We start from the raw sequence: 17,778 nt of genomic DNA, 5'->3' as shown, positions 1-17,778 counted from the left end.
TTATAATCTCACGCACATTCGAATTTAGGATTATTGATCTTAGTTAGAGTTACGGATTATCCACATGTGGTTCCAGTTTACTCACAAAATAGTGACAAAGCAACTACTGGAAGATATTCTGAACTTCACACTCGAATTACACTGCGTTTCAATTTAAGATAACATAAGATATTTTAGATCTAAACCTGAAACAAAGGTGATTAAATTTTCGGTTAGGCTGAACTTAAGAAATCCATTCTCCTACGGAGTTAGCAGAGACGCGCTTAGCCGGAGATCTTACCACTTCAGACGCTCGCTGCGGACAGACTGCCGTGGATCCCTCCTGAGGGGTGCCGCACAGATACAAAAGGAAGTGACCAGAGAGGCAACTTCCTATACAAACATGAAACGGGACGGACAGGACCATACTAAGAATAGAAACCTCTTTGCTTTTAGAAAGCGTAGCTACCTGTTCCGACGTTGGTCCTACTGTTCTCTAGCAGACAGACTTGACTGCTACCATCGAGCATGCAACTAGAAATATATTTGCTCATTCATCCTTTCACACAGAAGTGGAGGGGGATGACAGTATCTTTTCATATACAGTACATAAAATAAAGCACATTTAGGTTCCGTATGAGACTGTGTGACATGAATTACATATAAACTGTGTTTTAAAGTGTAGTAGTGTGACAGATCGTTCTTGTTCATGAGTAAAAGTAACGTGAACCACTGCTCAGTCTCCTCCCAGATAGAGTCCGAAACACCACAGTAAATTTAGAGGAGGAATTTATGCCGTAGATGACGACAGATTTATGAAATTAACATGAAAGGAATCCAACAGAGACCTTTCAAGAGCACTTGCCCACGAAAGGCAAAGGCCCCTGGTTCGAGTCTCGGTCCGGCTTACGGTTTTAATCTGCCAGGAAGTTTCAGAACTGGAGGTGTTAACATTCAATCATTCACATACCTGCCGATACAGTGCACGTATAAGTTACATTGGAACCGGCCATGTCTTCTTGGTGCTTTCCTTTCAGGCAGTCCATATCAGCTGCTCTGGCGCAGTACACGCCTGAGTGTTGACACAGAGCTGCCTGTGGTGTTGCAGAGCACCGTGGCCTGGTGTCGCCGGCCATCGTGGAGCACACGAGCAGCGTGCAGGTGGCGCAGGACGAGGGCGCCGTGCTGCTGTGCGTGGCCCAGGGCTGTCCGTCGCCGGAGTACAGGTCAGTTGTCAGCAGGCGGAGCGGCGGGCATAAACATGGTTCGATTCTCTTAGTCCTGTAACGTGAAGTATGTGGCAGTCTTATTCGATTTCTTTTAATACCTCAGCCTATTACAAGAGCCTGGGTACTATTTGTGCGAACAGCCAGAAAGCGGTGGAGTGAGGACTGCTCATCGTCTTCAGTTATGCCAAGCTGAATGGCGACCCTGTCGTCTGAATTAAAATGTTCTCTCTCTGAATAAGGCGGAGGGAAACCACCACGATAAATAAAAGTCTACTATCGTTTAACTGAGAGGCATATTCTGACAAAACATCACACCCAAAGGAAATACACTACTGGGCATTAAAATTGCTACACCACCGAGGATGAAGTGCTACAGACGCGAAATTGAGCCGACAGGAAGAAGGTGCTGTGATATGCAAATGATTAGCTTTTCAGAGCATTCACACAAGGTTGGCGCCGGTAGTGACACCTATAATGTGCTGACATGAGGGAAGTTTCCAACCGATTTCTCATTCACAAACAGCAGTTGGCTAGCGTTGCCTGGTGAGACGTAGTTGTGGTGCCTCGTGTAAGGAGGAGAAATGCGTACCATCTCGTTTCCGATTTTGATAAAGGTCGGATTGCAGCCTATCGCGATGCGCTTTATCGTATCGGCGATACTGCTGCTCGCGCTGTTCGAGATCCAATGACTGTTAGCAGAAGATGGAATCGGTGGGTTCAGGAGGGTAGTATGGAACGCCGTGCTGGATGACAGGCGTCTTATCCGCATGGCTGTAACGGATCGTGTAGCCACGTCTCCATCCCTGAGTCAACAGATGGGGACGTTGACAACAACCATCTGCACGAACAGTTCGACGACGTTTGCAGCAGCACGGACTATCAGCTCGGAGACTGTGGCTGCGGTTACCCTTGTCGATGCATCACAGACAGGACCGCCTGCGGTGGTGTACTCAACGACGAACCTGGGTGCACGAATGGCAAAACGTCGTGTTTTCGGATTAATCCAGGTTCTGTTTACAGCATCATGATTGTCGCATCCGTGTTTGGCGACATCGTGGTGAACGCACATTGGAAGCGTGTTTTCGTCTTCGCCATAGTGGAGTATCACCCGGCGTGATCGTATGGGGTGTCATTGGTTACACGTCTCGGTCACCTCTTGATCGCATTGACGGCACTTTGAACAGTGAACGTTACTTTCAGATGCGTTGCGACCCGGGGCTCTACCCTTAATTCTATCCCTGCGAAACCCAACATTTCCGAAGGATAATGCTCTACCGCATGTTGCAGGTCCTGTACGATCCTTTCTGGATACAAAAAATGTTCGACTGCTGCCCTGGCCAGCACATTCTCCAAACCTCTCACCATTTGAAAACGTCTGGTCAATGGTGGCCGAGCAACTGGCTTGTCACAATACGTCAGTCACTACTCCTGATAAACTGTGGGCAGCTGTACATGTACACGCCATCACAGCTCTGTTTGACTCAATGCACTGGCTTATCAAGGCCGTTACTACGGCTAGAGGTGGTTGTTCTGGGTACCGATTTCTCAGGATCTATGCACCCAAATTTGCGTGAAAATGTAATCACATGTCAGTTCTAGTATAATATATTTTTCCAATGAATGCCCGATTATTATCTGCATTTCTTCTTGGTGAAGCAATTTTAATGGCCAGTAGTGTTGTTTGGAAAATCTTTCAAGATTGTACTACCATATTCATCACTTGGCACAGTTCAGAGACGATTTATAATCTTTTTTCATAATTATGTAAGTTGATTTCTCTCCTCAGAAGTGGAGAATAATCTCCGGTACCTGCCAGACGGTTTTCTAGAATATAGCAGACGGCACACAAAACGGAAAATCAAAAACGAAACACTGACTGCATTTATATTATGAAACCACAAATTTTCACGACATACACGAGTTATATCATTCGATCGAAAAAAATCATGACAGTCATCATTAACAACATCCAAGGCTTAAGCGGAGACGGGTAAACAGACTCACGACATATTCTGTAGTAGAACGTAACACATCTCCGTACGACTGATAATGATCGCCAAACTTCTTCAGTGCACACGCCTATGTAACTTGTCCTTCATATTCTGAATACTGGCACTGGGATGGATTTAACGTACCCCCCTACCCTACACGTATCCTGTCAGGAACGTGGGAATTGCTGCCAAGTCACATCACGCAAACTATTCACAGGTGCATGTGTAGTGACTGGTCCAGCATTGTCATGCTGAAAAGTTGAATCACGAAATTGTCGCACAAAAGGCAACACAAGGGGGGACAGAATGTCCGTGACGTACCTTTGTGCCCTCAGAGTTCCTTTAATGACTACGAGCCATGACCTGGAGCCGTACCCAATGACTAGTGTGGCGGACGGCGAAGGAAATACTCGCTCCAAAGTTGCTTCCAGCTTCGGTAGTAGTGCTCATCCATCTCCATTTTTTTACTAGAAAATTATTTATATCGTTGTTAGTTGAAGGTGCACTACTATCTCAATTTTTATGTTGGTGTATCTGTATTCTGTTTATGTTGTACAATGTTCTAAGCCAGATAACTTTTGTACTTTAACTTGCAGAATTTTTGCAATTCAACTGTCTCTTTACTTATTTATGTACCTTTATGGAATTACAATATCATAGTGAAAGTTGGTACAGTTTCATTATTACTCATATCTAATACAGTCCTCTCATTTTAGCTTTTTATCTTATATACTAAGGTAATTTAATATAAATTGCTTTTATAGTGTTAGGCACGGAATTGGTTTATAAATTAATAATTTAAAAAATAAAAGACGAATCTTCATGAAAACCTCAAACAAGAAACATACGCCTTGCAGCCTTGTGTATAACGTTGTTTTCATTTTCGAAGATAGTTGTAGTTACACCATACTGTAATGGTATAATGTGAATATATTATGGTCTTAGGATGGTATTTCCTTTCGTGCTTGCGCGTGCGGATTCTGTATCCTCAGGAAACTAGCAGACTGAGATCTGCTTTGTACTGCTCAATCAACTATACCACCACCTATGTGCCCTGATGCCCAACAGATAAATACACCAGTCGCTTCTATTTACAGCAAGTTCAATGTCAGAAGGAATGAATAAGAACGCCAAAGTCAGCACTTGAATCCAACCAGAAATAAACAGTTATGTCAGAATGAACCATGAACCATGGACCATGCCGTTGGTGGGGTGGCTTGCGTGCCTCAGCGATACACATAGCCATACCATAGGTGCAGCACAACGGAGGGGTGTGTGTTGAGAGGTGAGGAACCTGAAGAGGGACAACATTATTTACAGTAGTTGCAGGGGTAACATCAACAGCTGAAAGCAAGGGGAAAATAAAGCGGTAATTTTTTCCCAGGGCATGCACCTCTACTGTTTGATGATGGCATCCTCTTGCGTAAAATATTCTGGGGTAAAATTTCTCCTATTCGGATCTGTGGGCAGGTACTACTCAAGAGGATGTCGTCATTACGAAAAACAAACAAGGCGTTCTAAGGGTTGGAGCGTAGAATGTTAGATCCGTTAATCGGGTATGTGGGTTAGAAAATTTCAAAAGTAAAATGGATAGGTTGGAGTTAGGTATAGTGGGAATAAGCGAAGTTTGTTGACAGGAGGAATACAACTTCTAGTGAGGTGAATACAGGGTTATAGAAACAAGATAAAATTTCGGTAATGCAGGAGTAAGTTTAATAATGTATAATAAAATGTGAATGCGTGTAAGCTACTACAAGAGTACACCAACCACAGCAGCACAAGTTTATATGCCAACCTGCTCCGCAGATGTAGAGATTGAAGAAACATATGATGAGATAAAAGAAATTATTCAGATTGTTAAGGGAGACGAAAATTTAATTGTGACGGGGGACTGGAATCCGATGGTAGGAAAAGGAAGAGAAGGAAAAATAATAGGTCAGTATGGGCTGTGATATAAGAATGACAGAGGAAGCCGCTAGCACTTGTTTTAAGAATCAAGAAACAAGATTATATACGTGGAAGAGGCCTGAAGACACCGAAAGTTTTCATGTTGATGATATAGAAGTAAGACAAATGTTTCGGAACCAAGTTTTAAATTGTAAGGCTTTCCAGGGGCAGATGTGGACTCCAAGCACAACTGTAAAATAAACTGAAATAATTACAAAAAAGATAGGAAATTATGGAGATTTCAAATAGCATAAGTTGAAACAACGAGAGTTTGTTGAGAGTTTCAGAGGAAGCATTAGAAAACGACTGACTATAACGGAAGACGACTGGATGGCTTTGATATATGAAATAGTCAAGGCAGCAGAGGTAAGAAGACAAGACCTATTACAATTCCTTAGATATAACAGGAAATACTGAATTTAATTTCTGAAAGAAGAAAATATAAAAATGCAGCAAATGAAGCAGGCGAAAGAGAATAAAAGGGAAATGAACTTGAACGCAATTTTATACAAAACCAAGAAGACATATATATGAAGATGAGAGTGCAGATGTGAAGGGCTTATTTCAATAGTGGTTCAAGTCCATTTTTGTTCATTCTGAGATACAGAGTCTTAAAGTTAAAAGAGCGCTGAAAAATCTGCAGTTAAGATACCAGAAATATTCAAATATATATAGGACTCTGTATCTCAGAATCAACAAAAATGGACTTGTACCACTATTGTAATAAGTCCTTCACATGATACTGCGAGAAGAATTTGACACATCTCTGAAAGATCAAAGTCAAAAAAAGTCCCAAGGGGTAGAAGATATCCCGTCTGAACTACTGATATTCTTTGTAGAGCCACCCATGGCTAAAGCCTTCCATCTGATGTGCAAGATGTATAAGAAAGGCGAAATGCACTCAGAATTGAAGAATACCGTAATAATTGCAAATCCACAATAAACATGTGCTGAGAGGTGTGAATATTACCGAACTATCACTTTAATAAATCATGGTTGCAAAATACGAACACGAATTCTTTACAGAAGAACGGAAAGACCAGCAGAAGCCGACTGGGGGAAGATAAGTTTGGAAGAAATGTAGGAAGACCTGAGGATATAATGACCTATGACTTCTCTTAGAAGATGGGTTAAGGAAGGAAAACTTACGTTTACAGCATTTGTAGACTTAGAGAAAGCTTTTGACGTTGTTGACTGGAATACTCTTTAAAATTCTGAAGCTAGAAAGAATAAAATACAGGGAGCGAAAGGCTGCTTACAAGTTTTACAGAAACCAAACTGCAGTTAGGAGAGTGGCGGTGCATGAAGGGAAGCAATTGTTGAGAAGGAAATGACACAGAGTTGTAATGCCAGACGTTATTCAGTCTGTACAATGAGCAAGCAATAAAACAAACCAAAGAAAAATTTGAAGTTGGAATTTAAGTCCAGGGGGAAGAAATAAGAACTTTGAATTTTGCCGATCACATTGTAATTCTCTCAGAGACAGTAAAGGAGGTGAAAGAGCAGTTGAACGAAATGGATAGCGTCTTGACAGGAGGAATATAACATGAAAGTGTGAAAAGGCAAAACAGGGACAATGGAACGTAAAAGACTTGAATTAGGTCATGTGCTATGGGAATCAGATTAGGAAACTGGACACGAACTAGCAGGTGTTTTCCTATCTGGCCGGCAAAATAAGTGATGATGACTGAAGTAGAAAGGATATAAAATGTAGATTGGCGATGGCAAGAAAATCGTTTCAGAAGAAGAGAAAATTTTTAATATCGAATATAGATTTTAGTGTTAGGAAGTTTTTTCTGATGGTATTTGGAAGGGAAAGATGGACGATAAACAGTTTAGTAAGAAGAGAATAAGGGCTACTGAAATGTGGTGCTACAGAAGGATGCTGAAGATTTGATGGCTAGATCACGTAACTAATAAGGAGGAAGAGAACAGAATTGAGGAAACAAGAAATTTGTGGCACAGCATGACTAAAGGGAAGTACCGGTTGACAGGACTATTCTGAGACGTCAAGCGATCACCTGTTTAGCATTGAAAGGAAGTTGGGGGGGGGGGGAGGATTAAAAATTTTAGAGGGAGACCAAGAATGGAGTAAAACAGGTTCAGACAGATGTAGGATGCAGCAGTTATTCAGAGATGAATAGGCTTGCACAGGACAGAGTAGCCTGGAGAGCTGCGTCAATCCAGTCTTCCGACTGAAGACCACAACAACAGATTGGAAGATAAGACTGTTTTGGTTTCACTTGTCACATCCGCCCTACGATATATTTTGATTAACTTTATGTTGGCTCTCTTATGCTACCATTATTTGCACTAAAAGGAGTAGGCCACGAACTGTTCTTCAGTCGGATATGGCAACGCCACTGGAGCAAGATAACTGATACACATCTCCCCAACGTTGTGCAATACTATAGCCGACGCTATCTTTGCCCATAAATTATGAATTTGACGGGTATGTGATGCTATTTCAGTGATTTGCAATATCGAGGAAAATTTACAAGGAGCTAGGTACTATCAGTTCTCATGTTAGTATGACTTTGCTAACCCGCATGGCCTGGATGCATTCACTGATTCGGTTGCGAAGGGTGTCATAAAGTCGGTGAGTAGTCTCCTGAGGAAAGCAGGCCCACAACGTTGTATCTGGTCTTTGGTATCCTGGATACTGGCACAGGGATGGAGTTTACTTCAGAGTTAATCCTAAAAGTGCTCTATCGGGGACAGATCTGGAGGTTAATTCCTCCTGGTCGTTGTGGACAGTAATGTAGAATTTTTTAAAGGACAGCAAATTCACCGTTGACTTTTGGAATTAAGTACCAGGTGATCAAAAAGTCAGTACAAATTTGAAAACTTAATAAACCACGGAATAATGTAGATAGAGAGGTACAAATTGACACACATGCTTGGAATGACATGGGAGTTTATTAGAACAAAAAAAAAAAAAAACAATTTCACAAAACGTCCGACCGATCTCTTGCGCGCGTCGTTTGGTGATGATCGTGTACTCAGCCGCCACTTTCGTCATGCGTGGCCTCCCAGGTCCCCAGACCTCAGTCCGTGTGATTATTGGCTTTGGGGTTACCTGAAGTCGCAAGTGTATCGTGATCGACCGACATCTCTAGAGAGATGCTGAAAGACAACATCCGACGCCAATGCCTCACCATAACTCCGGACATGCTTTAGAGTGCTGTTCACAACATTTTTCCTCGACTACAGCTATTGTTGAGGAATGATGATGGACATATTGATCATTTCCTGTAAAGAACATCATCTTTGCTTTGTCTTACTTTGTTATGCTAATTATTGCTATTCTGTTCCGATGAAGCGCCATCTGTCGGACATTTTTTGAACTTTCCGTGATTTAGTCAGTTTTCAAATTTATACTGACTTTTTGATCACCCGGTATTTCACAATTTCAGTTTTGGCCTTTGAGCCATTTTCAAGTGGTACTGCAAGAGATTTTCCTTCAGCACGTATCAGACTATAAAATACTCCAATCTGTATACAAGGTTTCGATCTAACGATGACAAGTACACATAACGGAGGATTTTAAAGTTTGACATGTGCTGAAACAAAGTCATTTACAGTATCACTTGAAAATGGCCCAAACACCGAAATTTCAATTGTCAACTTAATAATTTCTAGTCCATGGCGAATATGAAGTCCTTCAGTAAAGGATCTGGGGATGCTGCTAGTCCCAGGAGAATCTCCACATCAGACAGACAGTTCATATGCGCATACACGGCGAGGAAACGAGCACATTGTCCTGTTGAAAAATGGCGTCACAATATTTTTGCACGAGAGGGAACACAAGGGGACACAGGATATCCGTGCTGTCGAAGTTCCTTCAGTGAATATTATTCGTGTCCAGTATCATACCCGATGGCTCTCACCACCATGAAGATAGGAGGAACAGTGCTGTACCTCTCCATACCACATTTCGAATCCAGGGCTGTGAACCATTGGCCAAGTTTCTGCAGCACTTTGGTATTTTTTAGGTGCACAAGGTTCGCTGATCCGTTGGGGTTCCATTGTTACGCGATCAACAGGTGAACCTGGAGCTGTGCGGTTGAAACATCCGTTGACAGGCATTCCACCTGCCACTCATAAAGAGCTCTTCAGACTCTTGACATCCTCCGCCAGCTACAGTACTTTCCACTTCTGCGTCCGCTTCGGTATCTTTTAAGCATAACCCCAACATCTGACGAACTTATTGATCCCTTAGATATGAGCTCTGCTCCATTACAATACTCATCATTGAGATGTAGATGGCCTCGTGAACGATGATGTTCAGTTTACATTTTGGTTCATGTTCACGGTAACCTTAATGACGAGTCGCAAACCACGGTGCGAGAAACGCACCTAAACAGCACAGAAATACCTGCTGTCTGTTTTGCACCCTTCACATACTGCAGGTTAAACAGCTCATTGGTTCGCTCTAGCGCTGGAAGTCTTGCATTGTCTGAACTCAGCAAAACCAGGACTCATAGGACCACTTGCCCCCCAGTCAGCTACTGTCTTCATCGTTTGGCTGAAGTGCACTTTATATGCCGCAGTGAGCAGTCGCTTCTACCAGGTACCCGACTACAAATTTGCACTGCATGCAGTTCGCGTCGTAATATGCTTTCGAATATTTGTTCGGATACACCTGCATTCACTTACAGCACTTCCTGTCGAGTTTGCAACTGATGATCCCTGTCAGTGTTTTTTTACGATCACCACACTTAACCTATGAGAGGTCCACCATGCAGACACGTTAGGAAGTCCCTCTTGATACATCAACAAATCGAGCAACTTCATTCACTTTGTGGGCGTTGGCGTTAGCGTATCAAAACACAACAGCTCCTTATGTGAATGTAGGCTTTCTGGCGAATACTGCTGATGAAATCCTCTCGGGCTTCCATCGGGGTAGCTGCGGATTTTCGACGCAACTACCCGGAAGGAAACCCAAGATGATTTCATCAACGATAGCTCCTTTCTATCGTTCTGCCACGTCTCTAGGGCAACTACTGCACCGATTCTTTACAACCGATTGACACATAAGCATCACTTCATTGTCATGAGTTACTTAAGCAGCGGAGGGTATCATGGAACACTGGTATCAGTTCTACACCATCTAATGTGCTCCAAAGCGACCAGGCGAAGGTTGATATTTTGTCGAGTGACCTGACCTGCCGTATCATCTCTGTGACAGCACATATTTACGATCACCACGAACCAGCGACACATCCATCTTGTCCTTTAAATACTCTCAATAAAGAAAGGGGCCTATTCCAAGAAGCAAGGAAACGTATTCTTTAGAAAAAAATGTTCAATGGCACATTTAGGTTCCTACAAATCAAATGTCTTTTTTTATTGGATTTCGATTCCCCCCCCCCCCCCAGAGGGGGGTGGGCTGCCAGCAGGTAATATGCCCCTCTGCAGCCTACAGAATAATTAAAAACAAATTAGGAGATATCATAACAATAAAAACAGGCGATAAAACGGTGACTGTTTAAAACTGGAACATGGCGAAAAGTTGGGAAGAAAACATAAAAACAAAGGGCCGATGATGCTGATTGAAACACATAGTAAATAGACAGGTGCAATTAAAACCACGGCAACCGTCTGATTTCTGTTCGCAAGAGTTAAAAAACATACCTAGCGAAAATATGGAGTCTGTTCGCAACACTTACAAAGGGGGACGCTACAAATCAACTACACTTTTGCACGTAAGAGCCATTCTCTCCTAAGCATTTTTCATAACGTGGCACTAGCTTTCTCAAGCTCTCGCCAGAAGGGATCTTGAACAGAAAGGGATGCTGCGACACAGCAGGATTATGCTGTTTCAAAGCTTGGAAAATGCTGCAACCTATAGTAGTAGCATTCTTCTATTTTTTGGTGAATTTAATCGAAATATATGCTGTTAATTCGCTTTACGCTCTGAAATGACATGTAATCTTAAAATGCATACCATTCGCTATACGTTAGTTACATAACACATTTGAATCCGTTAGATACTATGCTCCGTAGAAGCTGTTAACCAGGAATGTGCTCTTGAGGCGGAACGGGACGGGGAAGAAAGTGTTTTTTGTGCAAGTAGGTTTCAAACTATACATTTCTTTTTTCCCTTCCTTTTTCAGAAAGTGTGCGCTTACATTAGTAAGGCAGGTACACAGTAATTGGTCCATAAACCAATGTAAATGGGAATTTCAGCCATTTCATCTTCCGAAATAGGAGTTTTAAAAGCGTCTAAGTACAATCTCAACTACAGAATTGACGAAATAGGTGGGAAAGTTAAGAAGTGCTCACTGTAGGACAGAAAGACGAGCTGGTGCAAACCTGAAGTCAACGGAGACCAGACGTATTGGTCCAACGATGAAACATCTCATTGTGAGATAATTAACTCATTAACTAGCAGAAAAAAGTAGCTTACCACATAGATTTGACAAACAGACTTGTCTAGGTGGACAGGACTGGGTTACAGGATTTATTACTAGGCTTCCTATATTGTCTGTTTGCAAATCAGAAAATACATCTGGTACGAGTGATGGAATTTAATAAAGTAACAGTCACTTGGCATTAAGCACTATAAATATTTGTGCATTAATTATTGTAAATAACATTTAGTAGTAACCGTTTCACAAGGTTTTAACAGCTTTTAATCGACCATTTCCCTCTGGTCTCACCAAACACAGAGCATCGTTTTTGTTCCGAAGCAAATTATCTCCAGGAGCTATAAGATGCAAAAATGTCATATCTGTTTTTGAACTTTTCCATTTGCCTGTCGTTCAACTCACGCGGTTCCCATCTGTGGTCTTTTGAAACTATCCCATCTCTCGTCGCCGATTGGAAACAGGTTGTTGACTAACACCAATTGCTCAGCGAGTTGTTTTAGTGTTTATGAATCAGTAATGCTTCAAATTCCACATAATCGTATTTTTTGCGGTTTTCCACTTTCCTTGTCATCGTTTTTGAAACGCTGAAACCATCGTTCACACATATCTTGCAATGGAGCATGTTCACCGTAAGCTTCTCGAAGAAATCTGTATGATTTAGCAGCAGTTTTCTTCAAACGAAAACAAAAAAAAAATATTTTACGGAAATGCTCTTTCCCGGTATAAATTTCGACATTTTGTCCACAACAATACAACACGATGCACCCATTTTTCCAATGTATCACTCGTGAACGTCTGACACTTGTTGATGATACAACAAACTGGCCCATTGTCAAATCTTTATAGAACAAACTGCTTTGGTGCGACATTTGTTGTCAGAAACCCGCGTTTCATACTTGTAAACCTGGTATGTCTGTCGGTATAAGCAGGATTGTTTTATCCGATTTCCTCGTTTTTAGCACTTGAAAATAGGATATTTTGTCCCGAAACATCTTGTGACTATAACCACACGATTGACAACTGAGCTGAATGTCATCGGTATCTCTGTTTCATTTACAAAGGTGTTCTCTCTGTGAAGCATGAATACTCGAGTCCGATTGCCATAGCATTAAAAAATTGATTGGGTTATTTATTTTGTAGTATTCCTTTCTTAGCATTATTATTTGCAAAATCCTTTACAGTTTTCGATATTTAAAGACGCACCACCTACTTTGTGACAGTGTCAACTTCAACATAATATTTTTTAAATTACTTCTATTCTAGATAAAGGTCTTTCACTGCGAGCTACTGTGACTGGTAATTTTAGTTAATCTAAGCCTATCACTCGTATAAAATGGATGTCTTTCTTAATTTTATACGTAAAATACAATTAGTAACACAATAACTTTGAGTAAAGATGAGTAATGTTCTTGGTGAGGAATGGTTCCTTGGCGCCCCACCGCAAGTGGCATCCGGATAGGATGCACCTCTTGTAAGCACGGGTAGGGCTGGCTCTAACCGAGAGCACCAACTGTCAATCACAGATCAGAAATAAGCGGTTTTCACTCGCTTGAATGATCCGGACGCAAGCCCACCCCTTTCCTTCGTCTCGCACATTTTCACGGTTACCTTCAAAGTCTCTGGACCATTAACTAGCCTTTACCTCACTAGTGAATGATGTACAAGGTATGCACACCTTATGTTGCATTTGAATAGAAGTAGACCTTTAAAAAAAGTTACAGCACGTTTCGTTCAGTTCGTCAGATAACGATTTCTGAAGATATTGTAGCTTGTTCTCACGTAGAGTCAGCGCACTATTGAATCAAAATACCGAATTGTATGTTTTCGCAAAAAGTTAATAGGTGGAGTTGCAGTGAAGCAAATTTGTTACAGCAAAGCATATTTCCTCTTCTGATAACTGAAAAGTGGAAGGTGCTTTTCTTTCTTGCTTCATAAGGCTAAGCCTTTTTTCTGCAGCTTCCTCTCTTCAGCAGCCCTCTTCAGTTCCATGTAGGAAGAAAGTACCATCACACTCATCGGTTAATAGCAAGAAGTTCATCGAACCACATTCAAGCTGTTTTTCTACGGTTCTACTCTCGAACAGGGAGCGGGAAAAACTAACACTTAAATCTTTCTGCCAGATCTCTGATTTATCTTATTTTGTTACGATGATCATTCCTCACTATGTAGTTGGGCGCCGACTAAATATTTTCAGAGAGGAGACAGTTGGTTATTGAAATTTCATGAGAAGATTCTTCCACAATGAAAAACGTTTTTATTTTAATAACTGCCCCCGCAGTTCACGTATCATATCCGTGGCGCTCTCTCCCCTATTTCGTGATGGTAGCTGCCCTTCTTTGAACTTTTTCGATGTTCTCCAGCGATCATATCTGATGCGGATCCCACACCGCACCGCAATACTGCGGAAGAGGATGTACAAGCGTAATGTAGGCAGTCTCTTTAATAGACCTGTTATTTTTTCAGTGTTTTGCCACTAAATCACAGTCTTCGGTTTGCTTTACCCACACCATCATCTATGTGAGCGTTCCAACTTAAGTTATTCATAATTGTAATCAATAAGTTTTTAGATGAACTTTACATTTGTGTGATTTATCGTGTAACCAAAATGTAGTGGATTCGTTTTGGTACTCATGTGGATTATTTAAGACTTTCCATTATTTAGAATCAATTGCCACAGCCTTCTGTAAGTCTAAAAATTACTTCGTGACAGTAAGGAGCTAGTTGTGTTGAACGAGAACGATATTTTCTGAACACATATTGGCTGTTGGCCAACATATCGTTTCGTTCGAGGTAAGTCATAATGTTCGAAAACACAGGTTCTGAGGTCGTATTGCAAATCGACGTTAGTGATACCCGTCTGTAATTCCTTTCTTGGGTAATGGTGTGACTTGCGCTACTACTAAGTACGGATCTTTCAGCGAGCAATCGGTTGTTATGATTGCTAATTACGGAGCTATTGTATCAGCACACTCTGAGAGAAACCTGACTGGTATACGGTCAGGACCAGAGGCCTTGTATTTATTAAGTCATTTAACCTGCCGTGCTACACCGAGATTATCTACTTCTAAGTTACTCATGTTGGCAGCTCATTATGATTCCAATTCTAGAATACTTACTTCGTCTTCTATGGTTAAAAAAATTCGGTAAACCACATTTAGTAACTCTGCTTTAATGGCACTGTCATTAATAACATCACCATTTTCTCGCACAATGGAGGTGTTTACTGTGTCTTTACGCTGGTGAGCTTTTCATACGACTACAATTTCTTCGGATTTTCTGCCAGATTTCTGGACAGAGTTTCGTTGTAGAAAGTACTAAAAGCATCTTGTATTAACGTTCGGGATACGTTTCGAGCTTCTCTAAAACTTTGCCGATCTTGAGGATTTTGTATTCTTTTAAATTTGACATACTTTGTTCTTTGCTTCTGCAGCAGTGTTCTGACCTTTTTAGTGTACCATTGGGGATCAGTAACATCTCTTATTAATTTGTGTGGTATGTGTCTCTCAATAGCCGTCAATACTATTTCTGTGAATTTAAATCTCATCTGGTCTACACTTACATATTAAGATTGTAAGGACTGGAGACTGTCTCCTAGGAAGGCCTGAAGCGAACTTTTGTCTGCTGTTTTTGTAAACAGAAGTACTTTGCGTTTATTTTTTGTGGGTTTGGGTGTTACGAAGAGGTCACGTACGTTTTCGCAACCATTTAAACGTCGAGTGGGCTCCTGAACTAATTGTTCAAAATAATTCTCTGATAACGCATTCAGAACGACTTCAGGCGATATTTTATGCGTACCTCCGGCTTCATTAAAATGTATTTTCGCCAACATATAGAGAGTAGGTGGAAGCCACCACCAACTACAACTGTGTGAGTGGGGTGCTTATTTCAAATGAGGCTCAAGGTTTCTTCGAGCTATGCAGCAACAGCATTATCTGAATCAGGAGGGGGGGAGGATGTAGGTAAAAGGAGCCAATTATTAATTCATTCCGGTTGTCAAGTATAACCTCTACCCATACTAACTCACAAGAAGTATCTACTTCGATTTCACTACAAGGTAAACAGTTTCTGACAGCAATAAACACTCCACCAGCAACTGTATTTAACCTATTCTTTCTGAACACGGTCAGGTCGTTCGAAAATATTTTCTGTGAACATATTTCCAGCTTTAGCCAGCTTTCATTGCCTGTAATGATTTGAGCTTCAGTGCTTTCTATTTGCGCTTCAGCTTCTGGTTCTTACCCAACACAGCTACGACAGCTTACAGTTACAATACCGATTGTTTCTAGGTCTGCTTCCCTTTTTTTTTATTTGCACCCTCTTAGACTGATGCCCTATCTTAGTGTGGAAGGCTGCGTGCTTGTTCAACACAAGGTTCTCATTATTTTGGAAACAACTGTTGGCCAGTGTTATTCTTTCTTGAGACACCTCTTGCTTTCCTCCAGAATGCTACCGAGACTGCGACATTCGATTACTTCTTGTAATTGTTCACTATTTGTTTTTGTGTCAGTCTTGCCGCCACCTCTTTACTTGTCTACAACTGTGAATTTAGTTTTCTTGGTGTTTATTTTTAGTTAGTTACGAGCTGCTAGAATAATTTGACGAGATCATCACAAGAGACGAGTGTTACGTTCACGACTAAAACACGGGGACGAGCGTCCATTAATCTCAGTGGACTGGCAAAGGATCTGCATGCGCAAGAAAACAGGACAATGTGAAGATCCTGTGTCAGAGTGACACTGATATATCTGGTAGACTTCGAGGATGCACCTGTGAAATACCATCTCTTCAACTGATGTTTCAGGCTTGTATCTTCCGTATATTTTCCGGATAAGATGAAACAGTCTCTTGACTCAAAGGATGGGTGAAATTTACGTCGCCGAAATATGAGTTGAAGAGCTGTGTGCAGGAAGTTTGATGGATTACTCACTACACCGTAAAGATCTGAAAATACCCATGATTCTGAGAAGATCTTATCGGTGGTAATCGAATTGTATATTTTGCATTTTTGCCAGGAGATGAGTCTGCTGTCACTACCATGCAAACGTTTAAAAACGTACCACAAGAAAACAAGCAGAAGGCTACCACTTAAGACACACAGTTTACGCGTTACGAAGCGAGTTGGCGCTTTGGTTAGCACACTCGACTCGTACTCCGGAGGACAGCGGTTCAAGTTCTCGTCCGCCCATCCAGGTTTAGTTTTCTCGTGGTTTCCCAAAATCTCTCCAAGCGAATTCCGGGATGGTTCCTCTGATAAGGGCATACCCATGTCCTTTCCCATGCTTTCGTAAACAATTTCTCTAGTGATCGTCGACGGGACGTTAAGCTGTAATCTTCCTTCCTTGTTTTTCACGGCGGTAACATAGAACAACATGTTCTCAGGGGTCTAGTCACGTCTAGGGGTTGCGATAGCAAAAGCTTTCGACCAAGTACGCCGCAACCATTGTCAAGCAGTCAGTGGCCGAAGGGTCCTTGGCCGGAAGCTCGTGGCATTGCAGCCATTTGATTCGGCTGGAACCAAGAGAAATACATTTGTAAGGTGTCAGGCAAATCCAACACCTTCCATGAAAACCCTGACATAATAAGCAAATCTAGTAGTATGTCACATAGCTCCGAATAAATCGTGACATTAAATTAACCAAAGTAATACGAGTAACGAGTGAGCAAATGGAATACCACAGACTAACACAAGAATGCCTAAATGCATGTCGTATCTTCCCACCGTGAGGCAGACGCAGTTCCGAGGGGAGAAACGAGGACAGAAGCCGAGAGCAGAACCGTGTTAAGCTAAAAGGCCCTACGATAAGGGAAGGTCTGGACACCTACGGCGCCAGCTAACCAGTAGGGCCACACAACCCGCACGTTTTAGCGTGAGACTTTTTCGCGTCTCAGGTACGTCAAGGACCACCCCCCAGCCCATGTTAAAAGCTAGAGCCCTCCAGAAAAACAGTATAGATCTTACGATAACACAAAAAGGGCCACTACCACTCGCAAGTTTTAGCGTGAGACTTTTTTCGCGTCTCAGGTACGTCAAGGACCACCCCCCAGCCCATGTTAAAAGATACAGCCCTCCAGAAGAACAGTATAGATCTTACGATAACGCTAAAAGGACCACACTAGCTGCAGGTTTTAGCGTGAGACTTTTTAGCGTCTCTGTTACGTGCAAACTTTAAAAACATTGCCCCACCACGAAAAGTATAACATTTTCATTAGATAGACAGAATTTTTGTAGGCGGAGCTTAAGGTTAACATTGAGACCCT

The 17,778-nt window shown here is 41.8% G+C and overlaps 1 protein-coding gene across 1 annotated transcript in view; it reads left to right on the top strand.

Moving 5' to 3' along the window:
• The window catches only part of LOC126267877 (Down syndrome cell adhesion molecule-like protein Dscam2), a 1,296,028-nt gene that overhangs the window by 375,223 nt on the left and 903,027 nt on the right, over nucleotides 1-17,778 (top strand). Inside the window, exon 4 of the mRNA XM_049973186.1 lies at nucleotides 1,088-1,205. Within this exon, the coding sequence (XP_049829143.1) occupies nucleotides 1,088-1,205 (118 nt within the window). The remainder of the gene's footprint in view (nucleotides 1-1,087; nucleotides 1,206-17,778) is intronic.

This window comes from Schistocerca gregaria, chromosome 4 (assembly GCF_023897955.1).
Source record: "Schistocerca gregaria isolate iqSchGreg1 chromosome 4, iqSchGreg1.2, whole genome shotgun sequence".
In the NCBI taxonomy this organism is placed as follows: Eukaryota; Metazoa; Arthropoda; class Insecta; order Orthoptera; family Acrididae; genus Schistocerca; species Schistocerca gregaria.
Note: the sequence above shows the minus strand (reverse complement) of the source record. Positions and strands in the feature narration are given on the sequence as shown.